This window comes from Odocoileus virginianus, chromosome 9 (assembly GCF_023699985.2).
Source record: "Odocoileus virginianus isolate 20LAN1187 ecotype Illinois chromosome 9, Ovbor_1.2, whole genome shotgun sequence".
Classification (NCBI taxonomy): domain Eukaryota; kingdom Metazoa; phylum Chordata; class Mammalia; order Artiodactyla; family Cervidae; genus Odocoileus; species Odocoileus virginianus.
The window spans coordinates 16,643,564-16,670,498 of NC_069682.1; the positions used below are offsets into that span (position 1 = coordinate 16,643,564).

The window sequence follows — 26,935 nt, forward strand, 5'->3', positions numbered from 1 at the left end:
AACAGACTCCAGGAGATAGTGAAGAACAGGGAAGCCTGGCATGCTGCAGTCCATGGGGTCAGAGGAAGTTGGACATAACTGAGCTACTGAACAACAGCCTAAAATGAAAATTCATAGACAAAAATATTTTAACAGTAATTCTCCCTCTATATGAAAGTACATGTATTATATGTTCAGAGTCTAATATTTGTTACAACATGATTATTATATTTTCTCACAGACCCTGGCCCTGACTTACTAGTTGGCGAGGGTCACATCCAGTACTGAATTGTGCTTGGCTCCTCTTCTCTGGGTTATAAAGAGTGAAACTGAAGAAGCACAGGCCATAAGACTGTTCTCAAAATCACAGGGCTGCTGCTGCAGAGAAATCTGCAATCTTTTTTAGGCCTAATTTCTTCATAATAAACATTCCTGCCTTGTTGTGAGGATTAAATGAAAGATTGTGTAGGCAGTTTGTTGTGTGTTATAGATGTTTCATAAAATTAGTTCTTTCTCTTTTCCCTAAAAATTTTGCTTTAATAGGTAGGATGCTTTGCATGTAGTGATAGCCATGAATCTATTCCAGCAAGCTCTTGAGACGGAGAATGTTGTATTTCTTTAATTCGGATTAATGTACAGGGTGGACCCATTATATGTCTAGTTATAATTTCATGTAGAGCGTTCAGTAAACTTTATTAAAGAATACTTTGCATGTCAGCAACATAGCTCTGTTATCCAGGTTACGTTGTGCTCAAAGATTTGTGAACTTATGACATGGTTACATTGCTCAGTTATAATTGAAAAAAGACTAGAAGAAACTTAATTCACAAAAAAGATCCCATCTGTTTTGTTTGCTGAAATATATTTAAGGGTTGTATTGTTGACTAAATTGAGGTTGTATTGAGGAATAGAGAAGTGTGTTCTTTAGTAATTGGCACATTGGAAGTCCTCAGTATATGCTAGCAATTATCACTTTTTGTTAATTAAAATTTATAAAATTTAAAATTCATAAGTACCTTGCCTTTCGAAGAAGTGATTTGTCTTTATGAAGAAATATTTGTTTAGACTTTTCATTTTTTACTGATTTAAGTAAAAGTTTACTTAAACTAAAGAGCCTTTTAATGAATGGGAAGATTGATGATGAATGGAAAAGCCCTGATGCTGGAAAGATTGATGGCAGGAGGAGAAGGGATGGTTGGATGGCCTCATCAGCTCAGTGAACATGACTTTGCGCAAACTCCAGGTGTTATTGAAGGGTGGGGAAGCCTGGTGTGCCACAGTCCATGGGGTCGCAAGGAGTCTGACATGACTGAGCAACTGAACAACAAGTTTCTACATTAACAAATTGGTGATTAATTTTGTAATAATTTTTAAGCCAAGGAGAAATTGAGTTTTTGAGAGAAAATAGTTATAAATTGTTTTTTTAAATTAAATCTAGATATTTACTTACTCATGTATTGCACTTATTTTACCCTGAAGATAAAGCATTTTAAAATGTCACCTCTGTAAGGATTAAGTGTTAGTTAGAACAGCGAAATTGGTCAGATCACAAAATCAGTTTGTTTCTACAATCCATAAATTAGAGTGTTTTTTTCAGGAATGTTCAAAAGAAACCAATGGGTATTAGTCTGATAAGGAAGCCACACTTGAACCAGATTGATTACGCTGGTTAAAATCATGTCACCTAATGGGTACACTTAGCCTTTGGTGTGTGGTAGGGAACCTGGGCAGTAGAGCTACTTCCTGCAAAATAAGTGGCTTCCATATTGTTGAAGTGGTGATAGTGGTCAAGTCTTTGGGATAAATATGCTAGGAGTCAGGCAGAGGATGCCAGGAGGGATGCTGGAGTTAGTTATTGAACTCAGTGATACTTAGTAAGGCTTCCTTTGTGTCTCTTGGAGTACAGGAATCCTGGAGGAAGATTCCTGCATGTGACTGGATGTCAGACTAAGTATGCCTGATAGGATTCCTCCACTCCCTGAAACCTAATAATCTATAAGAAGCAAGCTTAGATTTTGAAACTTAATTTCAGGATTCCACTGTGCATGTAACAGGTGCAAAGATACATACTATTTGTTGTTCTCTGTGGTTAGATAGCTTCATAAATCAGCACCATCTGTTCTTCTTCTAAAAGACTCTTCTCTTGCCTTGGGTTGTGTGGAGTCATGTTGTGTATGTTTCAAGACAGGAAATGTTTCATTTCTGTGGGAAATGGAAATTTCATGGACTGTGTTCAGGACTGTGTTTGCCATTCCGTTTGATCAGTATTAACTTGAGATGAGGGTATTAGGCATCCTGTTGAGGGTGGGCAACTCACATATAATATTCAACATCGCAGGTACTGAATTATTCTTCATTTAATCCAAAGTTATTTGACATTGAACTCTGGAGTTCTGTGGAGCAAGTTTATATTAAGATGAACTGCACTGCCTTTAAAGGTATAAGAGCTATTATTTTCCCTGTATAATACAAGAAGGCAGTTTTATTTTTTAAAAGTCTTGCTTATTATCTAGTACTGTCTTTTCTTAAGAGCATTTTAATTCTTTTTGGTAAAGTGCTTTTGCTCTAGTAGAATACAATGATCTTTAAATAAAATATTACACATTTCCTGATTTTATTTCTTTAGAAGTTTGCTTATAGGTTTATCATTTTCAACAGTGAAATCCACCCCCCCCCCGCCCCCGCCAAATGTTTTCAATTGTTTTCCACATATGATGGAAAATTATTTTTCCCTGGGGATTAGGCTAATTAATCAAATAGTGGCAACCTTAACACAAAAGCCTTCTGGAATCCAATTTGTGATACTCAGGGGACTTGGAAACAGATTCCCCTCAGAATTTATTTTCCACCAAATGTGATCCCCTAAAGTGGTTTAATTCATACTGTCAACATTCAAGTAGTGTTGGAAGCTATGGCTCACTAAGAGTTAATGTATCTCTCATTAAGTTTGGAAAATTTTGGAATTCCAAAACTTCAAAAAGGTGAAAAAGATCATTTAGTTGAGCACTTGTGTAGCAGCGTAATTAAACTGGTTAAATTATTTTACATGAAAAATAATAATAACAACATTTGAGGAAGAATATTATAAATTTGTTTAGCAAGATATCATCAGAACTTTCTTTTCCTTTCTTGCTTCCTAAACATAAAAATCAAAGATTGGTATGCTGGAAATTTAAGTAAGCAAGGATAACTTAAGTTTTTAAAACACATTTAAACAGTATTTAAATTTTTTCTTGAAATTGTAGGCTTTTCTTTAAAGTAATAGCTATTCAAAATATTTATATCCTCAGAACTCAAGAGTATGAATGCAGAGATGCAGGTGATTGCTTTCTGGGTGAATTTTTATTGTGTTCCATAAAACAGACAATTTTCCTTGTTTTGTAAACAAGCCGATTACAAAGTTTATCCTCTTGTATGAATGATGGAAGCAGGATTCAGATTTTAAGTGTTCTAACTACCAATTCTGTACTATTTTGCAATAGTATCCACTTAAGTTTTTGGATATTATTAACAAAAATCTGTGAATATAGAGAAAATATTTAGTGCACAAGAAGGAAAAAATACAACTAGATAATTTTTGAAATTAAAAAGATAATTATGGATTTAGCCTAATTTCATTTTTTCCCCTCTCCTCTTACTGCTTGACTCTTCCATCTTAAAAACATTGCTTAGGTCAGTTTTATATCACAGATAAAGGGTTAAGAAAAATTATTTCCCCCTCTGCATAAGAGTATAAACTTTGGTGAGGTTTTTGGTTTTGTTTTGCTCCCTTTTCCTGGAAACCTGATAAAGGTTTCCGTGAACAATCTTTGTATGATAATTAAATTATTTTGATTGGTAAATTGTATCTGGACTGGAAAAACTAGATATCTGACAAGCAGCTGTCCCTTTGGTGATGTCATGAGACATCCTGGCTTCTCTGAGGCAGGAGTCTGCTGAGCCAGGGTCGCACTTTGCATCCCGCCCCATCAGTGTCTTCCTGTGCACCTCAACTGTCATCTGGGGGACCCACAGGAGAAGGTCGTGGGCAGCTTCCAGGAAGGCGCCTGCCAGGGACCTGAGCACGATACTGCCTTCCTGGCAAGTTGGGTTTCCTGTCTTTTATTGTTTGAAGTATACCTGGTGCCAGATTTAAATTAAAATTAAATACAACATACTGGGAGGCATTTAATGAAAAAAACTAGCACTCCCTGTGTTCCCCAGACCCTCTCACTAGAGTCACTAGAGGCAGCAGCTCCCAATTTATGCAGATGTTGGTTCCTTCCAGTATTTACTTCCATGTTTCGGAATAAAATATTTATGTTGTTGTTTTGTGGTTACTAGCTATTGACATCTTTTGATTTGTCATTATGGAAGATGGGGTTTTCCCTTTAATGCCACATTTGCCTTCCTGATTCCCCTCCTCTAAGTCTTGTTACATGAAAATTCCAAGTGGAATCAATACTCAGTGTCACATTATATGGTGATGTGAGAACCGCTCACGGCTTAGCCGAGTGGGTTCTCTGATTACGTTTCCTTTCCCACGCATTTTCCTTTGCTGTTCTTGGAGCTGATTGCTTTGGCATTTTGACAGTTTGGTTTGTTTTCTCTGTCTATACTTTAGTCTGTGTCCGCCCCCCCCCTCCCCCCATCATTCTCTATCAGGTCTCTGAAAATATTTCCCAGATACTAGAAAATATCAGAGTAATTATTATTATGATTTTTCTCATGGAGACGGACTTCCCAGACTTCTGTGTCCTGCTGGACTGTCACCATATTCTGGACTTACCTTGCGTTCTGTCCATTGTCTCATTGAGTTTTCTGGGTTTTACTGGAAGACATCCAAAAATAATGTTATAGGAAAGGGACCAGAGGAAGTATAGACTTTGCTTGTCTAATTGGTGTTGTGTTTTTTTTTTTTCACACTTGATTTTTGTTTTTCTTTGATTGGGCATATTGTTCTACATTGAAAAATATGTTTTTCCCTTGATATAGAAGGTATAACTCTCTTCATGTAGTAGAATTTAATGTTTTACTGTTCAAAAGACATTCTTATCATAGAGCGTGTGTTAATCATGTTCCCAGTTTTAGTTTGCTAGCGATCATACAAATGTGTGTATGTACTGTGTGTGTGTACTCAGTCGCTTTAGTCATGTCCGACTCTGCAACTCCGTGGACCACAGTCCGCCAGGCTCCCGTGTCCGCAGACTTCTCCAGGCAAGAATACTGGAGTGGGTTGCCGTGCCTTCCCGCAGGGGCCTGCAGATGCTACCACTTGGCAATGCTCAGATTAAATTCTGTTACTGGGAGATAATTTTCCATGGTTCTTTTGCATTTCTGTACATCTTGAGAATGAAGGCCTTTGTGCCGCACTCTTCTTTCAACCATGTGTGTACGGCAAACAGCCTTGGAAGACAGACACGGGGTCTCCCTCCAGAGCAGTGAGCAGGCATGTGAACTGTTTGTGTAAAGGGTTCCAGTTCCCTGGGCCCAGTTTCTCCTGTGGAGACCAATGCCCCCTGGCCCTCTTCTTATCACCTTTGAGAATTTTAGCTTAGGAATCAGTACCCAAATGGGTGATACTCTGGCTAATGCCATTGCTGTAATGAACTGTCCTTTGTCTCTGAACCAAGGTGTCCTCTTTGACACCCATGAAGCTATGTGGCAGGCTAACTTAGAGCTTTCAAGCAGGATGAAATCATAGCCCCGTCACAGGTCTTCACATCTGTTTTCTCTCTGAAAATTTCCTCTATTAGCAACCCATGGTGTTTTCTTTTCCCTGCCATTTATTGGATTGTAGAATATTCATTGGAAGGAGTGTTGTTGAAGCTGAAGCTCTAATATTTTGGCCACCTGATGTGAAGAGCCAAGTCATTAGAAAAGACCCCAGTGCTGGGAAAGATTGAAGGCAACCGGAGAAGGGGGCAGCAGAGGATGAGATGGTTAGAGAGCATCACAGACTCAATGGACAAAACTTGAGCAACCTGCAGGAGATAGTAGAGGACAGAGGAGCCCGGTGCGCTGGTGGCCCGCGGGGTCACAAAGAGCTGAGCACGACTTAGTGAATGGACAACAGCAGCAAGGCAGCATTTAGCTGTTTATCATTTTTGGTATGTTTTCTCATTCTGAAACCCTTTTATGATGAAAGTACTTTGTATAAAGCAAAGTGCAAGAAATTATGGGTTTTATGTAGCTTTCTAAAATGCATATGATACATTCTGTATTTAATTGAGTGGGTAATATGTTTGGTATTAAATTTTACTGCAAGACACAAAGTATGAAAGGGTGAATATATACTCTTAAAATATCTTATGGTTGTATAACATTACCCTAAAACAATTACTGAGTTATGTTTTATATGTCATGTATTTACTGTTTCTCTTTTCAATAACAGCCAACATTTATTGTCAATTACCATGTGTCAGGTACTATGTTCTAATTTGTGACATGGGTTTATCTTACTTTTTCCTCTCAGTAATCTTAAGAAGAATTAGATGGTTTTATTGTTCCTAGTTTACAGAAGAAGGGATAGAAATACAGAAGGGATATATAACTTGTTTAAGGATGTAAAATTGGCAGATGGCACACTCTTTGTTCACATCCAGGTCTGTTTAATTTTCAAAACTGAACTCTCAACCACTATTCTCTACTGTAAAATAGACGGGATAGGACAGAAAGTACATGGACTCACCTGAAAAAATTTCTTCACACTGCATAGTTTAAATTACTACTCTAGGCCTTCCATCTTGATTTGGCACATTTAATAACTGAGCTTCATTTACTGTGGTTACAGTGGAATTCAGTGTGTAACTCCTGCTGAAAGTGACTGTGTTCAGTTGCAGCTCTGAAGAGTATGCAACAACAGACTGAAGCAGCACAAAGTTGCTGTGTGCACATTCCCAGACTGCAGTTCCCACAGCAATTGCAGCCCAGCCTCAGGGCAGTGAGTTTTGCAAAATAACTCAACACCATATGCAGCGACATGAAATAACATTCTTCATGCTCTTGGGGCCCTGATAATGGCCACTGTGGGAACAGTGAATGTGTCAATTATCAGTTGCTGTTTCATCACTATAGTTTGGGGCATTTCATTTATGTGGCTATTTCCCAGTGCTGCATAGGTGTTTCTGCCAGTTGTTTATTGTGGTGGTGTTTCAGCAGTGCTTAAATTATTAATGAATCCTGAAACTAAATGTCTTTAACCCATAAACTGTTTGTATGTTTTCCATCTGATTTATATACTACTGTGTTTCTCTCCTGTCTATCCCAACTCCCAATGGAAAAGCTTAATTTTGGGAATTTATTGTTTACATTGTAAGTGTGGCTCTTAGGCAGGTTCAGATGTTGGTTCACCTTGGAAATGTATCATGTACTGGTGCTTAAAAGAGATAAATGACTAAGAAGGACATAGGCAGAGCCCTTCAAAGCACAGGATCATCAGTCTTCAAGTAGTTTGGCCTCATGCGGTGCTCCACCATTGAGGATGCATGGAGTTTATCTAAACTCATAGAAGAACTTGGCACATCCAGCTTCTTATTTTGCTGGATTCTCAGAGGAAATGTCAATTGGGCAATACCAACTACCTTGCCTTCATATTGCCTTAGTGACTTGAAATATCATTTGATGCTCTATCTTGAACTTAGAGCCATTGCTTATCATTTTGTTGATTGATGTCTCTGTTAATGGCTTATACATTTATACTATGAGTTAAAAATATACAACTTTTCTGTAATGGTAGACTCTCATTAGGTGGTTTAATAAGTTCATATATAAACTCACTGTTATCAAGTTTATATAGTAGAAAAAGATAAACCTAACAAATTATGGGTATGTAAATTGTACACATAAACCTCCAAGATGTAAATTAAATAAATTTCATTGAGTTGTATTTGGAAGCATGTTACCCCAGAGATTCCTGAGGATGATTTTGTTTTCATTAGCAAATACTTGCATACTACCTGCTGGGTATAAGACACTGTGGAGCCAAAGTAAAGCCCACGTGAGCCTCTTAGTCACTGTGTTTGGAGATTCTGAGTCTTTTCTAAGTATTCTAATTTGGATAATAAAGCCGTTGCTGTCACCAGACATGTTTATCCTTATTCAGATGATCCTGCAAAGTCAACATCACTGTTAGTGAACTGCTTAGTGAAAAGACAGTGGACAAGATGACAAAGAGAGGTATATTCTTGGGTGATATTTTATTTACTTTTATGGACCATCACATTTATTCCACATGCACCTTTTGAAGCACCAGCATATTTACTCAATTTCTACAACATGTTGGAATATAATATTTTTTTTGGACAAACTATTGCCTTTCTGAAAGGAAGAGTGCAATGCTGGGAGATGGTTTGCTTATTCTTTGTCCCTTTCCCTGCACCTGATCCTTTGTAACAGAAGTAAACAGAAGTGGTTCTTCATGGCTAAGATCTTACTGCCTTTACCTTTAAATGATCAGTCAGTGGGCTTAGGATAACCTTATGTGACATTTCACAGGATGAAGTGTTTAAGTCTAGGATTGGACTAACTTCATGTTCATTTTGATGACCTGTGTTAATAGGAACTAGGGAACTGACAATAAGACTGAAGATTTTGCTAATCTTTAAGATTTATAATGGTCTCAACTGTTTGGATTACTAAAATGTAAAATATCTGTCCCCAATGTAATGTACCTTTATTTGAATATTATAACATTGTAGTAATATATTCAGAGCAGTAGTAGGCTTGCATGCATGTATGCTTAGTCGCTCAGTTATGTCCAACTCTTTGCAACCCTTTGGACTGTAGCCTGCTAGGCTTCTCTGTCCATGGAATCTTTCAGGCAAGAATACTGGAATGGATTGCCATTTCCTCTTCCAGAGGATCTTCCTGACCCAGAGATCAAACCTGTGTCTCCTGCATTGCAAGCAGATTCCTTACCCGCTGAGCCATCAGGGACACCCAATATATATCAACAACCTCAGATTTGCAGATGATAGCACTCGAATGGCAGAAAGTGAAGAGGAACTAATGAGCCTCTTGATGAAGGTGAAAGAGGAGAGTGGAAAAGCTGGCTTAAAACTCAACATTCCAAAAATAAAGATCATGGGATCCAGTCCCATCACTTCATGAGAAATAGATGGGGAAAAAATGGAAACAGTAACAGACTTTATTTTCTTGGGCTCCAAAATCACTGGGGACAGTGACTATAGCCACAAAATTAAAAGACGCTTGCTCCTTGGATAAAAAAGCTATGACAAACCTAGACAGTATATTAAAAAGCAGAGGCATCACTTCGCCGACAGAAGTCCATATAGTCAAAGGTATGGTTTTTCCAGTAGTCATGTATGGGTGTGAGAGAAGTCAGTTGTGAGGTCCAGAACTTTCCTAGCAGTGAGTGTAGCTAATGGTCACCCCGTTCAGGAGGACTTATTGCCACACGCTGCGACTCCCAGGACTGCTGTTGCTAGAATCTCTGTCTCTGCGGCAGGCCACTGCTGACTCATGTCTTTGCAGGAGAGCCTCAGACACTCAGAGGCAGGTCTGCCTTGGGCTCTTGTGGGGCAGGTCTGCTCCTTTCCTTTGGTCTTGGTGCACACAAGGTTCTGTTTGTGCCCTCCAACCGTCTCTGGCAGGTATGAGGTTTGATTTTACATGTGATTGGGTCCCTCTTACCATCTTGTTGCAGCTTCTCCTTTGCCCTTGATTGTGGGGTATCTTTTTTTGGTGGGTTCCAACATTTTCCTGTCAATGGTTGTTCAGTAGCTAGTTACAATTTTGGTATTCTCGCAGGAGAAGATGAGTGCATGTCCTTCTGCTCCGCCATCTTGGGTTTGATTTTTACATATTAAATATACCAAAAGGTGAAGTAAAAGTGATAAGGAGTTAACATAGGTATAAGTCTTAATGTTTCCTTTCCTTACTGCAGAGGCGTCTTGTTCACCCCCTGGGATATACTAACTCGGGGACTTACTGCTTTAAAATGCAACTTTTCATACGTTCAAACCCATGTTATCATTAAAGGTCATCCTCACTAGACGAGGGACGTAGTTAATGTGATCATAATGCCTGTTAGACTCCAGTTTTATCCAGTTTCTTTTCATTCCCTTTCTAAGAATAAACCTGACCCAGGGTGTGCTTCTCTTTGTCTAGGATGAGGATGTTGCAGAGGAAGACAGCAGCCGCGTGGAGCCCGTGGGCCATGCCGACACCGGTGTGGAGAACATCCCCAACTTCTCTCTGGAGTAAGTTGCTGACAGTTTCCGCTAAGTTCGTGACATCCATGTAGCTTCACTGATGGCAGCAAGTATTCTGAAACCGTATGGCATGCGGAATGTCTGTGCTTATTTAAAACATGCTTTGCACTGGTTTGTTTTCCAAAGAGCATCTTTCACCTACTGAGTTAATGATCTAATGTTAGGACTGTAGCATGGAAGTTCACATGTACCTGCTCTGAGTTTCATGCCTTGGCAAATACTATTAAATGGTAGTCTAAAGTAGTATGTGATTGAAAATGTTTGTCATGTTCATGGCACAGTCACTGTTCTCAGGTTGCTTTTGTATGTCAGTATTTTGTTTGTTTTCAACTTTGCCAAATTAAAAAAGATAGACGTACTTTACTTGAAAAACTAGTTGGATCAGGTAAGCATCAGTCATTTTAGTATATGTTTTTATTGATTTGAAGAAATAGAATCTCTCAAGATATTTGACTGGGACCTTATATGAGGTTAGAGACCTTGAACATGATTTTAAGTATAAAAGGTCAAAGAAAAACTTTCATATATTGTCACAACTTTGCAATTATCTTAAATAACGTCATGTTTGAATGGAAAATGTTTTTAAGACTTTGTCGGAGTTACCTTAGAGCAGTCATTCTAAATTTTTTCTTTGACTTTGGGTAAAAGTTGGGGTAGAGATATTAATGATTAGACCCTTTTTTTCTTTAATTATTAGACTCTTAATTTTGTCTTTTCTTGGTTTTCCAAGAAAGGGCTATAAGAATTTTCTCAGTGAAATTAAACAGGGTCCTGAGTCAGATTGTGTTTGGATATTCAGCACCCAGTGCTCTCTAAGTAATTACATTTAAGAAATACTTGTACTGTCATAGTTCTTTTGAGAAAGACTATGAAATAAATAAATGTATCAAAAATACCATACTATCCTTAGTTGACAAACAGACATTAAATAGGTGTTCAAATGCTATTAATGATATCTGAAATAGGATTTTAGGACCTTCTATGAAAACATTAAAAACTTAAATATCCATGTAAATAGTATTACTTTAGTAAATATTTTGCAACATGACAATTTTAATTTAGCTAATTAGGATATTAACTAATGTCCCAAGTAGTATATATGATTAAATCTATATACATATTTTCAATTTTGATTTGTTTGATATTCCTATCTTTAATTTTCTTGAGTCTTTGTATGACATAACCAGGGTACTTACAGTATATAGGATTACCTCAGGTTTTTATTTAAGACATACAGTTGAAGTATTGGCATTTTCCAGTGCATAAGAACTGTACTGGGATCCTGATCAAGTCCATTGGTAGTTACTTATGTTTGTCCAGGTTTCCTTAGATACCTAATATCTAGTTGAAATAGTATTTCCAAATATTGCTCATTGGATCAGTACTGTTTAGATTTCTGTGCCATGTTCATACCCACAGAAATACGTACAAAGTGAAATCTCATTGAAATGGTTTAGTAAATTTACATTCTCTAGATTACACCAATTTGCAGTAAATTTGGGCTTACGATATTAATATTAAAGTAGTGTAGTTATGTAGTAGAAGTCTACAAATGAAGTCATGTAACTTCATATAAACAGTGTAAAGACTTGAGAGTTCAATTACGAACACTCTTAAGGTAATTGTTTGATTTTTCATGGGTGTCCACTGGGGTTGTGTCACCTGTATATACAGTGAGCTTACAGCAGGCAGGATGTTAGGAGCAAGGGTGGTGGCATCCTATCTGGATGGCTACCTCCAGGGGCAGAGCTGTGCCCTTACTGGACTATTGGAAGGATCAATGAGGTGACCTGTGCAGGAGCGCTTTGTAAATTATAAAGTGCTGTGCAATGGAAACATCTTTGGCCCATTAGTCTTCATAATCCTTGATTAGATATTAGGATGGGAAATTTTCAGTGCAAGTCTAGAGATCTGATTAAAAATGTGAACTTGGACTATACAGAAGAGTGTGGTCCAAGAGCAATGTGCTGGGTGATTTTTAATATAGTTATTTCTGATGATTGCTCCCCTCCCATGCCCTCAGACTAGCGTGCAGGTATGTAGTGTTGAATGTGCTTTCATCACCATGCTTCTATTCCAGAATGTGAATGTATATGCGTGTGTGCCCCTTGGAATTTTTGTTTTGTCCTCTTTTGTTGTTTACTGTGTGTCTGTGCCGTTGCAGTTTTGTGTTTGGTTTGGTTTGGTTTTGGTTTGTGACAGTACATGTTCATGCTCCCTCATTCATCATTGTCTCACAGTGCTATGGTAAAGCTCGTACAAGTCCCCAACGATGGAGGGCCTCTGGGAATCCATGTAGTGCCTTTCAGTGCTCGAGGCGGCAGGTAACGTATCTTGCAGGTTTTTAATTGAATCATAATGTACAGTGTTTTATCTTCATTTATGCTCAGATGTAGAGTAGTGTTGACTTAGCATATGCTTAATAGAAGCCTTTTCATTTGGGGGCCACTTTGCCTTCCTTCACACATATGCATCATAATCACAGAAAGCACTTAGGCTGATGAAGAAATCGGGCATTTGAATTATTCTAATAATTTTATTGTTCATCACATCCATGCAAACATTTTACCACACTGCAAATTGATGATAGCCTTTATTGCCAGAACTCCAGCTGAATGTGCAAAGGTAAGGAAGTTCTTCAAGCATTTTTCTGGAAAACATGTATCCAGTATAAGTTATCTGGATAACATAGAAAATGATTCATTGAAAATTTGTTTATATGTTTGTTTAGTTCTTTAATTTTGTATGATTTTTATAATTGTGTTCTAAAATTTTTAAGTTAGAGAAGCTATAGATTTATTTCCTCCCGTGAGATCTGTGTCTCCTCTTCAATCTGCCCACCCAAATGGCACAGTTTTGCACTGTTTGTTACTGACTTCATTACTTCATAGAAGATGTATCCTTAAATATGTCAAATGTTACATGAGTTTCTTTTACCCAAGTGCTTGCTTTCAATGAAAGAATTATTGTTTGCTTTATATATATTCAAATACTAAGAACTGATTTTGCAGCTAATCACATCAACTAATCAAATGTTTGATGAGTCTTTCATCATCTGCCTCCTCCTGAGGCATGGTGGGGCATGCGAAGAGGCATTAACCTTTGAGGATCTACTTATTACCCACTGAAACATATTTATGATCTATTTGTGTTTTTAGTTTGAACTTCTTTCTTTTATTGTTATCCCTTTATCTATTTATTTTTAAACTTCCTTTGTGCTGGGAGAAGAAAACAGGGAGCTGGAAAGTCGCCTTAGGCCAGTGAGTGAGAACACAGGACATTCTTTCAACTCTTGCAAAGGAATTATAAGCATCTAGTATGTTGTAAGAGAATGGAATGTCAATTACAGGCGTGTGACTGAATTATCTGTTTAATTTTTTAAAATAAGTGTTTGAACAATTGCACTACCTTCCTAGTATATGTTCCTGACAGTGCTGTGTCCAGACTTCATGTTTCTGGTAAAGCACATGCCTTATGGAAGGTCTGGAAGCTGATACATTGATTTACCTAGAACTCTGCTGGAGTAGGAGGCTTGAAAGTGAGCATTATCTAACAAGATGAAAAATTCTCCTGGAATTGAGAGCAGGGTGTTAAATTCACAGACTTATGACCACTTTTACTTTTTTCCCTTCTTTTCTTCTTTTTTTAAAACTCTAGAGAAACACTGAACTTTTGTCAAAGAACTTTTATTTAAATGAGCTCAGTTGTTTTCAAAATGGCCCTTGCTTTTATCTCCTTTAAAAATTATAATTTTAAATGATCTCAGAAGTTAAATTCCTTTTCCATTTATTTCATGAGTAGAAAAATAAGCTAAGAGGGTAAAATGCATGGATGATAGCTTTCCAATACTAGTGTGCCTTTAACTGCTTGTGGAATATAACCCACTACAACTGAGACTCAATTGTGTATGGACCAGCTTTGAACCAGTATTTCAAACATATTATTTTCTGCCATTTATTACACATTTTCTACATTGTGAAAGGATGTTGGGATAAAATAGATAGGTAAAAAGCCTAAAGCAAAAAAACTGTAAGATAGAAAAATAAATCTACTGCAGATTAATTCAGTGGAAGGTATTTATACTGGTTACCATGGCATTTCATTTTGATATACAGAATTCATTCAACTAGACAAGGATCCCTTTGCAGAACTAGAAGGTGTCATTTTTAATCCCTGTTGATTTGGCAATGTAATGAAGAAAATCCTGTACAGCATTCTTGTACAAGGGACAAAGAGATTAAGACAATGAGATTCTTTATAAACCCTTTCTAGGCATCAGCAATTTCCATCCTGGGAAACAGAGCAGAATTCTTTCCGCTTAACACCTGTAATGTGTCTTTGAGCTTCCTCATTGTCTTGACATTCCTGGTTCTCTGGAGTGAGGCCGAAGATGCAGAGAACAACAGGGGGCCTCCTCCAGAATTCTAGATGTCAATCTTCAGGAGCCAGAGACACCCATCTCCCTTGTCCTCAGAAATGCTGACAAGTAAATTCTTTCCCAGTCTGTCAGAAACCTTCCCGAGCATTTGCTGTGTTAGGTGTTGGGAAGCAAGGATGAATGGGACGTGGTCTGTCTCCAGGGATTTGCAGTCAAGATGGAGTGATAGCCAGGAACTCACACTGTTATAATTATGTGATAAATGCCGATGTTGTGAGTTGATAGAGGAGGGGTTGTCTGAATTAGGTAACAAGCTGGCTTGTTGTAGAAGATGATTTTAATTGAGATGACACCTTATGAAGGAACCTACATCAGCTCCATGGTGACTGTGAGGGCAAATTAAGCAATGCAGCATAGCATAAAGGAGGAAATTAAGTGGAACTCGTGAAGAAATTGCATATATTATCCAGTGGGAATATGAGAATACATATTTGTGGGATGTAAGTTGAAATTTCTGAGAATAAGTTTCTTTGTGCAAAATTCCAGTCATACTTGGGCCCCTGTCAGGTTTGGAGATGTAATCAATTGAATAACACTTAATGAATACTTATTTTTCTAAAAGTGACATATACATGTCAGTATTGCTTTCTGATTTCAATTTCAAAGTCAAAAAGTTTTAAGGAACAGTACAGAATGGGAATTATACATCCTAAAGAGAAGAAACTCGATGCGAAACATCTCAAATATCAAACATAATTCAGGGAAATTGGAGAAAATGTGAAGTCAATGTTAGAGAAATTTTTAAAGCTGCTTCTGTATTTGGTATTATTTTGATCTGCGGTATAATGAAGTTTTTTGAATAAAGATTCTGCTGCATCAGTTTTAAAAGGCCATCTTCTAGGGTGGGTTGAACGTTCTTTAGTGACACCTGGCTTGTGGCTGCCCTTCCCCAGCCACTGCCTTGGGCACTAAAAATGGGGACAAATGGCTGCACAGGGGAGTCTGTGTTGATACCCCTTGGTGCTCTGTTTTTCTCTAGTTATCATCCTGTATTTTATTCAAAAATATAAAATTAGCTGATCCCCACCCAGAATTCTTTATTCACAGTTTCACTACCTTGAAATCAATTTTCACTTCACACATATAATTTCATTTCCTCTTGATTTAAATGTCAAACATAACCTCCTTATTTAAATCACAAGTGCTACTACTTTCAGGATGGATCTGCCAAGTAATTGTCATTTCCTTTGGCAGAAAAACCATGTTTCATGTTAAAATTTTTTATATTTCTAGGACCTAGCCCAACAATATTGCTCAGCGAAGCTTACTGTGACTATCCCTACTAACTCTGCATTGCTATTGAAATAAAATACATATAAAAATAAATACCTGATGTACATTAGAAATAAAACAATAAGGATGTATCCTGGCTTAATGTTAATAAGTTTTCCCGAGCCTTTCCAATTACTTAGGAATATGATTATGCTATAATATTAAATATTTAGAAAGCAAGATAAAATGTATATTCTGAAATCGGGGCTGGGCTTATGAAATAGTAAGATTTTGTAGTTTTAAGGGACTTAAAGTCTAATTGAGAAATGTGTATTACATAAAGAGATCTATACTATGTGTCCAAAGAACTTGATGCATGTGTGTGGTAGGATTTAGAGGAAGTGGAGCTGTGAAGCAATGGAACTTGATCTGTTCTTTAAAGGAAATATATGATTTAATGCTAGTGATGTCTGAAAAGATCTTCTTTCCAGGAAGAGGACATACAAAAGGAAGATGTTCCATACAAATGTGTGTGATTTGCTGAGAAATAATGATTTGAAACAGAGTGTATTGGAAATGGCTCTTAGAAAGCACTTTATGAATGGCCTGTGAGACTTCATTCCGTAAATAATAGAGAAATTGTTGAAGGTTTTTGAGAAATTGCATTGTATTATTTTTTAGATTAGCTATTATTCTTCTATTCGGTCCCAGTCTAACTTATAGAAGTCATTCTTAATCTTCTCCCCTATGGAAACACATATGGCTAAAGCATATTATTCTTTTTTAAATTAAATTTTATTCTTTATTTTATTTTTTAAAGCATATTATTCTTAATAAAGTGTAGCCTGCTTCTCTCTCTCTTTTCTGTAATGGACATAATTGAATAATTTTTGTCTCAAATAAAACTCAAGTGTTTATTAAGTTTTAACTATTCTGTATAAAAGAGTAGTTAGTAGACATATTCGGAAGGTCTTAAGAAAAATACTCATCTACTTAATAATTCAGTGAAATTCTATGAACTTGATTCCTTTAATACTTACATGAGTTATAAATAGTGTTAGTTTTAACCCTTAGGTCACTGAACCTTTATTATATTACTTTTTGCTGTATAAGACATCAAAAACAGAAAGCTCATCTTCTTTCCAGAATTCCCAGTTACCTGTGCTGTGTTCCCTCTTTGTGGCAGTCAGTGATGGCCTTAACCACATACTGAGTCTTCATGTTATTGGCCAAGGGCTTGTTAGAAACAGTCCAGGCTAAGAGATGCATCTTGATGGCACCTTTTTTGGGACCAAAGATACTTGGGACAGTTCCTGGCTCTGTCCTTCAAGTAAGTGTGGCCTGAGCAGGTTTCCTTCACTTAGCCTCAGTCTTCACATCTGAAGGCTGGGACACTCCTGTGACTTTGTATGGTTTAAATAAGAAAATACAGGAACTTACAAAGTGCGTGTAAAATTCCTTTAGTGAGGTATTTGGCAGTGGCAGCTAATATAATAAGAATGGTGTTGACATTTCACCTTCTACTTATCTACCTGTGATACACTTTAAGATTACCTCCAAATTCTGGGTGTTCTGGTTGTCTAGGCAAGTGCTAATGAGACTGTATAATAGTGGAATATGATCTCAAAACAATCTCTTCTATCATGAATGTGAGGTGAAAATTTACTGTTACATCATAAATTTGAGAATTTCAGTACAAACTTATTTAGGTAGTTGGGTGTATTTGTTAATGAAGAATTACAGCCAATTTGAATTTCATGGAAACAGCTCAGGTGTTAAGAAGAGCTTTATTTGAGGCTTGTATATTTCCGTTCACTTTAGAGTTTTTAAGTTGAATATTCACTTTTAAAAGAATAAATGTCCTCTTGCACTTTGAGTACTCTATTTCAATTCATTTCCCCCAAAACACAATTTATTTACTATATCTGTATCCTGTTGTCTGGAAGATTTCAGTTGTTCATTCTCAGCTGCAGATTCATTTTGTTCGAATCAAGGGGACATATTAAATGCATTTGTTTTAGAGAGAAAAGTTGTATTTTACATTTAGATAAAACTTGCTTCTTTAAATGTAGTAATATGATGACTATCATTTCTGCCCTAATTTTAAGGAATTCTCTATTTTCACTTTGCCATGTTTTGGTCCACTTTATCTCCTCCACTAAAGATTAAAAAAAAAAATCAAGATGTTTTATATTAACTTGGGGTTCTGACTGCAGTTCTGAGGGATTGAATGTAGGTCATTTCCAGCCCACTGTCCCTGGCTCAGTGAGGAGAGAGGGTCCTGCTGCTGGGAGCTCGTTCTGCTTTTGCCTTCTCTGCTTTTGCTGTAGTTGTGGTGTTTACACTGTGTCAGCTTTTATTAAGATGAATTATGATCATTTCCATACAGCTGGGTGGCAGTTGTGGGAGTTTACGTTATCAAAGCAAAACTCAGACTTGCTCAGCCAATTTAGATGTCAATAAAACATTTGTTACTTATTTTCAGTTTTATCATTGGCTGTAATTTATACTTAGGATTGAAAATGTTAACATGTGTGACTGAGTTTGTTTTAATTAAGTGTATAATTAGGCTAATGAACCTTGTAAAAATGTAGTGGTGCAATCCTTAATATAATCTAAGCAGTTAAATTTCTAATTATGCATCCAAAATCATGTACAGAGATGCTGCCTTTCCAAGGCTGGCTCTCTGGGGCTGTATTCTCCTTCTTTGCCCCCTTTTGGGGGTAAGAAACATTGTACAAAAGCCATGGTGAAGGACTTCAAAGAAATATGTGTATATTTATATATTTTTAAATGTAGGAAATTCATTCAAAAGTGGGATTTGTACATAGCGGACATAGTGTGTTTTCCCCTAAATTTTTGAAAAGATAGAGGAACCAGGGAAGAGAGGTAGTTTTGGGGGTGTTTTCAGTTTACCAGAAGAAATCCACTTGCCCAGAAAGCATCTTGCCAAGTCAGGTTTGCATTAGATTCATGCAGGAGGTGAAGAGGTGCTGCCCCATGTAACCCTGAGCCCTGATGCTGTGGCTTCCCGGCTGACCTCCCTGCTCTGTTAATAATGACCTGCTCCTGCGTCCTCTGCACAGTCAGGCTGGTGCTCTGCCCCTGGTCCTTCCCCCAGGCGACCTCCCCTCCCCACTGCCCGACTCCTCTGCTCCCTCTCCTCGCTCTTCTGTCTTTCTCGCAAAGTGGTTCCTTCCGATGAAAAGTGGTTGCCCCTAATGAGGAATTCCGGTACTGACTGCCAAGAAGGAAAACTACTCCACCCTGGCAGAGAGTCATGCCAAAACGCTCTGACCTTCACGACCTTTAATTATTCTCTCTAATAAGAGTGTTAAGGGAATCACAACAGCATCAGCACTCACTTCTTTATTCCTTTAGAGGGAATTCTAGTTGCTGGTTGAATTTGCAAAACAGACTCCTAAAATTTGTTTCTAATTATAAATACTACCTGAGCTGCCTTTTCATGGGCAGTGGGGGTGGGGGGGTGGGGGGGGTGGAGACGTCTCTGCTGGCAGACACAACATTCCAGGAAGATGAAAATCTCTGTTATTACTTCCCATTGATTTCCCTCCAGAGGGTCCTCTTCATTCTCATTTTGGCTGTTATGTTATCGGTTCAATTTTCCTGTGAAGTTTTTTTGATCGTTCATTCCCATTCCTTTTGTAATCATTTTCACCTAGTGAAGCAAATGGGATAATATTGCAGATTGTACCATTTTCCTTTTCAATTAATCCATTCTTTTGAAGAGAATGATTCTAATAGTGTGGTCAAGCGCTTAGAAATCAGCAGGCTACTAACGTCTCCTTAATTCAGTCTGTTCTGTTGCTTCCCTGATCTCTTGCTGATTTCACTCGGTGAAATTTCTCCCTTTCTGCTCCCCTACTCACCACCCTCAACCACCCCGTCGACTCTCTGGTCTCTAGTGCTGAGAAAAGGATTCTGAGGTTTCTGCGACTACTTTAATAATGTTGGATTCTAAAACCTCATTTAATAAACTTTGGCAATATTTCATGTAAATGTGATAGCATACTTGTTTTCCATTTGTAGCATTTTTACTGTATGTGAGGATTACTCATGCATTTGGTTGTATAAGAGGGCTTGTATAGAAAGACAAGCCATTCTATGAATGAAGCATGTCAGGCCTTTTTACTGTATATTATTATCCTGGAATGATTCCCATGGGGGGGAAAGTAGATTTAAGAAAAGAAAAATGATTATCTAGATGAATATAAATCCATGGACCTATTCATCTGAAGAATATTAATACCACTTGTAGAATTAAATTACAGATTTCCAAGTTAGATTATTTAAACTCTTATAGATACTGAAAGGTTTTATTGGAGATAAATTTATAAATTTAAACAAATGACTGATACTAGCTACCTGCTAAGTAATTTCCATTAAACTTGGTCTGACTTTCTCTATTTCCCTAAAAATACTCTATTTCAGAATACACAAAATATTTCAGAATATATAAAAACATACTAATTTTTAGACACTTGAGATCACAGCAATGTTGTAACTGTATTGAGAAATTGCTCATGATCTCACTGATTAAAAATTAATTAACTGGAGTGACTCTTGGTAGGGCATACTTTTACTCAGGGGCTGAGCACATGAACTTGAAAGAACTGTTGTTGGTCCTTTGAGGCAGCGTTCAGCAACAGAAGTGATCCCGAGTCATGGTTCTATTAGGATTGCCTGTGGGTGGCTCAGTCATCTTTTTTTCCTGCTGTGCTCTCACGTTGATGCTTGGATGGCAAACTGGCCCCACATCTTCTCCTGGTTCCACTATTACCAATAACTGTGATTCAGTTTGATTTCTCTTCTTATTTTGTCCCATCCAGCAGAGACATGGGCATATCTTAATGATGTGATGCCTCTGGATAGAACACTTTGTTCAGTTGCCCATGCATGTGTGTGCGCTCCGTCACTCTTTCCCATCCGACTCTGCGGCCTCGTGGACTGTATCTCACCAGTCTTCTCTGTCCATGGGATTACCCAGGCAAGAATACTGGAGTGGGTTGCCATTTCCTTCTCCAGGGGATCTTTCCAACTAAGGGATCAAACCTGTGTCTCCTGCATTGGCAGGTGGATTCTTTACCACTGAGCCACATGGGAAGCCCATAGACACAGACAAATCATAGGGAAGCTTGGGAAGGTAGACTGTGGGCTTGCTTACATTTTAGAAGTCACTTTACATTTACCGTGCACTTTGGTGATGCACAGTAAGGTCTCACTTCCTGCCAAGCAGGGACTCTGACGGCTCTGGTCTCATGCTGCTGGCTCAGTGTACTTTTTCTTACCTTTGAGCTTAGAGGATTTTTATATTGATTTAGTTCCAATGTATGATGGCAAGTAACTAACAATGACCCACGTCATACTTTTCACTAGTCACCAAGCTTCTTAGACTCTTACACTAGTAGATGTTAATCCCCAATTATTAACATGACCCAAAGGCAATTTAAATGTCATCTCCTCTTATTCTTGCAGTAGGTATACTTAACCATAGTAAGACACTGTGCCTCTTCAGTATATTTAATAATAAAGTTTAGAATGACATTAATAGTGACTCAGTAAATATTCATCAATGAAACAGGGTTAAACTGTAGAATAACAACCAAAAAACAAAAGGGCCTTCACCTCAGTGAATTTCAGCTCAGTCCTGTATTTGGTATAAATGATACCATCATGAAAAAGAGGATCTGATTCTGCATTTTATTTCACTTACTCTATTTTGCAAAACCTTGTTAGGAGACTTGTTTGCCTCAGATAAACCTAAGCACCCATTCATTCAGTTTTCATTTGTCAAGACCTTACTACAAGCTCAGGCCAATGTTCCCCACTTTCCAGGAGTTGACAGGGCAGCAATAGAGATAAGATGTGTGTATAAGTAACAGTGACAGGTCAATGAGATCAGCAGCAACAGTTACCTAAAAGGTTTAAAAGAAGGATGCTATCTATTGGAGCATCTTTCTATTGGACAGTACATACTTCAGATTGTACTCCGTTGGAAAATACAGATAGGTGATTGGAAATTTGGTGTCTTCAACTTTAATTTATGCAGGATTCTTAATGCTAGTCTCCATATGGGCATTTTTTTGTGTCTCTAAATATTAGGATTATGAAAGAAAATTTAAGCTTGGGACAAGCCGAAAATAAATTCATAAAAATTTTAACATGATCATGATACGGAATAGATGCTAATCTTCACAGTAAATCAGAGCATCAGGACTAGGTGAGGATTCCTGTTACTTATGAAGCTGTGATCATATATAGTGTTTGCTATTTCTATGGGGTATATAGAATGTCCATCCTGTCAGTCAAGGAGTTGGTGCTCCAGACCAAGTACATTTGCAATAATCTTTCTCCCCCCTCCATCTTGGTCTCTAAAAGTTCACTCAGGCTTTTCTTTCTACTTGAAGTTTGACTCAACACTGAGAGCTGAATGGTGACTGCCAAGATTGGAACTTGTCCCTGGCTTCCTATTTTCTTCCGAAGGGAATAATGGCAACAAATTACGTACTTCTGGGAGACCTAACAAGTTTTGAATTTCAGAACATGAGGCAATATCAAATTCAGATGCCAGGAATGGAAACTCTTCTATTTTTGAAATCTTCCCAATTCTCCTTCTCAAATGTGCAATGCACCCGGGTGAGCTTCTCCTCCTTACCTTTCCTTTCGTGGAAAGATGGAGTTGCCATCAGCACTGTACCAGCTGGCTTGAAACAGAAGACTGCCAGACCGCTCACTAATCCATGCTCATTCACTCTGCCCGCTGCCTCAGCCACCGAGTCGTTAGGCCGGCTCTGTTGGGAGCGTTTGTAAGCATAGAGAGAAGTGTACACTGTATTTCAGAAGCATGACTCTGACACTCCAGAAACAATTGCTCATATTTATTGAGAAGATCCCTTTTTATGCACCATTTATACCATCATGATTTTTGTGTTGGTGTTATCCTAAAATGTCTGAATAGCGATTTAACATACCCCTTTATTAGGCAGCCTTTGTAAATATAATACCAACATTAAAGCAGTAGGGTATTGTGCACAGTAGCAATATTACATGTGTAACGATTTGCATTCTTAATGTTCCAGAACCCTGGGGTTATTAGTAAAACGATTGGAGAAAGGTGGTAAAGCTGAACAAGAAAACCTTTTTCATGAGAATGATTGCATTGTCAGGATTAATGATGGCGACCTTCGAAATAGAAGATTTGAACAGTAAGTGTGGGCTGCCTCATTGCTGCTCTTTTCTGCGTCAGGCATGACAGGAGTGCAGGTGCTGGGAGTACCTTGGACCATGTGTCTGTGCTCTTTGCCTTCATGCTGGAGAGGGGAATTTTCTGCCATTCTCTCGCTTTTAAAAACTTCGTCAAACTCCAGGTAATCGCTACCATTAGACTATAGTCTAACGGCACTCCTTCAGATGTTATGGGCCCAGTTTAGGCTTTACAATTTGGCAACTTCCTCACCTTCTGGAAAATTCACCAGGTTGCTAGTTTTTATTATACTTTTAGCTCACACTACCAACTTTGTCACACATAACATGACAAGCAGGCAGATTCTCCTTATCTTGATTCAAGCCCTTACTCAATTAAAAAGCTACAAATTCTCCAGTTCCTATCAAATAAGGCAAGAATGAACCGGAGTCACAAGGGCCCGGTTTAAGACCTGAGTAGGGATCCAGATGAAACAGAGGAGCTTCTTATACTGGTCTGGGAGTTGCACGGCAACCAACTGCTCTTGGGTCACTGAAGCTGTGTTGGCATTTTTGAGGGATTTTTTTGCGTGTAGAGACTTGGATTAATTTTTCTGATAAATAATGGATAGTCACTTTATATAGTTTTCTAAGTATATTTTTAAGTATGTTTCCTTAAAAACTCGATTGGTCTCCTTGCAAGGAAATACTTAATAATGATTTTCAAAAGTCCTATTGGATAATGTTGTAGAGAGGTTATATTTAATTTCTCTTAATATTGAAATGATAATACCTCATGCTTAAAGCTATAGTATAACCAAATGATTGACAGTGCAGGACCCAGCATTTCAACTGTAGTTGTAGATAGTTTTGTCATTTTTAATTTGAGAATTAAAATTTATATTGGGGTTGTTTTTAGTTTCAACAAAGTGTGTCCATTCTTGTTGCTTAATGCATATACTTAATTAAGTTCATAACACCTTCGAGTCCGCCAGTCTTTTTTTTTGCTAACTTTCCATTCTTCCTCAAAACCAGAGCACAACACATGTTTCGCCAAGCCATGCGGACATCCATCATTTGGTTCCATGTGGTTCCCGCAGCCAATAAAGAGCAGTATGAACAACTGTCCCAAAGCGAGAGGAACAATTACTACTCCAGCCGCTTCAGCCCGGACAGCCAGCATGCGGATCACAGGGGTGTGACCAGCGCGGGCCCGCAGGCCCTGCCCAGGGCGTCCCGGCTGAACCCCCCACCTGAGCACGCGGACCCGCACCCCCGACTCCTACCTCAGGGCGCGCAGCCCTTGGGCAAGCCGCCTGCCGCTCCGGCCCTGGCAGCACAGCACGTGTTCAGTCCCAGCAGTGGTTACAACACCAAAAAAATAGGCAAGAAGCTTAACATCCAGCTCAAGAAAGGTACAGCTGATCTGCCCGTCAAGTCAGCTTTCTGTCAACTAACCCCAAGTGCCCCAAACACCTTAAGTCTTATCTCATTATTACAACTGACATGACTTTTAAAGAAAGTACTGCAAGTTGTGTTTTTTTATGCTTTTCAGATTCCCTTTGCTGTATAAAAATTTACACGTACAAGTTCAGAGGATAAACCAGATGTTTCTAGGAAAGGGATAGTGGTTATGACTGCAGTACGATTGTTGACAGTGAAGGAAATGGGATTCAGGATGTTACCATCAAGCCCAAAGCAACAGGGAGGCTTTGACTGTTTTGAGTGCCCCATTGATGTCCAGGAGAACCAGAGGCCCTTCCTCCACTTTGGGTCTGTCTTTTGGTGATGGGAAGGGATTGATTCCTTTGAAGCAATGGGTGGTTCCTGGTGGAATGCTGAGAAGCAAGGCCCCTGGTCCCTCGTCTCCTGCTCTTCTGGAATATCCTGTTGCTTCCCTTTCTTAATGTGCCAAGGAGAATCGGAGTGGCCCTGGCTGATACTTCACCCATGCCTTACATCGTGTGTTTTGTAAGCATCTCCACCTGCAGATGAGGAATCCCTGCGTGCTGGGGGACGTGTGTGTCTGCTCTGACCTTCCCCATGACTCAGAGCAAGCAAACTGCTAGGCTCTTTTCTGACTCCCTGTCACTGTCCCCTCCAGATGCTGTCATTAATCATCCCTTCTAGCTGAGCATTTTTATGTGTTTTTAAATCATGCCCCTCAAAATGGTGTCATTATAAAGAATGTTTCTCCTTTTATGAGGTCAACCATCTCCCACGGTTAGTTGGAAAGGAACCCAAGAGAGGTTGAGTGATTGCTGCAAGTCACGTGGCCATTGGTGGCAGAGTCTTACTAGAACCTTTTCCCTATCCTGACACTGAGACCATTCTTCTTTTCATCTGGTGTAGGGTTTCCGATGCTGTAAACTCTGAGATTCCTATTTCCTTCCTAAATCATACTCTTTCGTTGGACTTTATGTGAACCACAAAAGCCTTCTTTCTGGTGACTGGCTTTTTTAACCTGCAAATACTTGGTAGACCTGATCAGGAATTGACAGCCTCACTCCACTTTTGAAGCCCCTTACAAATACAGAATCGTATCAGCTTAAACTCTTCTCCTCCTGTTAATACAGGAATATCAGGTAAATGACAGGACTTGGTTTTTTAAGCAAAAGCATATCAAGGAACACAAATAGAGTTGTATACAACATAAAATTCTGCTTGGGGTCTCTCAACAGAGGAAGATTATTTTCAATTGTCATAGAGATGTTAGTTCTTAAGTGTCTCTACCTTTTTACTCTGATGTAGGCATATTCACTGTTTAATTACAGTTTCCCATACAATTATTATATTACCACTTTATGATCTAGTATGAACTTTTTAAATGAAGTGAAATTTTATTTGCCATTAAAAGAATCACTCTTTTGAATACAGAAATGAATAGTTTATTTTGATAATATTTAAAAATATCTGATTATATGTATTACAGAAGCTAATTGCTTATGTTACAGAAGCTAATTTAGAAAGATTATGCTCGATCAACATAAAATAGAAATAATGGTTTTCTTTTAAACATTTTTCTGACCTTGAGTTATGTAATTGATATGGAGCCTCATAGATCTGGCTTGATTTTAGTTTATTAAATATGAGAATGTATGGCAAAAGGCAGAAACTGCCTGTGCATTCTGCCAGTACTTACAAATATTTTGTAAAAAAAAAAAACTATGTTCACTCTAAACAACAGTGGCAAAGAATGCTCATTGTCTTTGATTAGTACTAAATATAGATGCTTTAATGATTGAAGTTGAACAAGCTTTCATTCTAGTTAACAGATACTATTTTTTCTAATTATTATTGTTGCACTTAACATTTTTAAGGAAGTACATCAAAAACATAGTGTTTGTCAGTGTTAAACTTTAAATTCAATTCAGAGTTAACTGATACAATTTGAATGACAGAAGCTCTTTATAAACTGAGGTCAATCATTATAATGATTCTTTGGCATAATTTTGAAACTATGTCATATAACATGTCAAAAGAGAATAGCTCCTATGTACTTCTTCCATAATTATGATTTCTTAATATTTATTGTCATTTTGGCATTCTCAAGTACCCTGCTCTTTTGTAGAAATTAGCTTTTTAATAAAGTCAGAGGAGAAGGTCAGTGATCTATTTCAGTCAGTGCAAAATGTTTTGTTGGCTTTGCTAAATGAAAATTGATATCTATTTATCTTTCTTTGAAAGGTCATTGTCTGAACTTTTGGCTTACAGATTTAGGGGTTATTGCTGATATTTTAATAGTATTGAGGTTCATATAACAATCAGTCTTTGTAGTTCATAGAAATTAATATTAGAGAAGGAGAATCATTTAGAATTCTTTCTTAATAAATGTTATTGCAAGTCATTAGAGTTTCATGAAAGCACAGAGACATATGGAAAAGTCCCA

At 38.0% G+C, this 26,935-nt stretch overlaps 1 protein-coding gene across 1 annotated transcript in view; it reads left to right on the top strand.

The window, feature by feature from the left end:
• PARD3 (par-3 family cell polarity regulator) overlaps positions 1-26,935 on the top strand; it is a 554,870-nt gene that overhangs the window by 293,314 nt on the left and 234,621 nt on the right. The window contains 4 exon segments of the mRNA XM_070472024.1: positions 10,090-10,181; positions 12,434-12,517; positions 22,944-23,069; positions 24,082-24,461. Coding sequence (XP_070328125.1) covers positions 10,090-10,181; positions 12,434-12,517; positions 22,944-23,069; positions 24,082-24,461 — 682 coding nt within the window.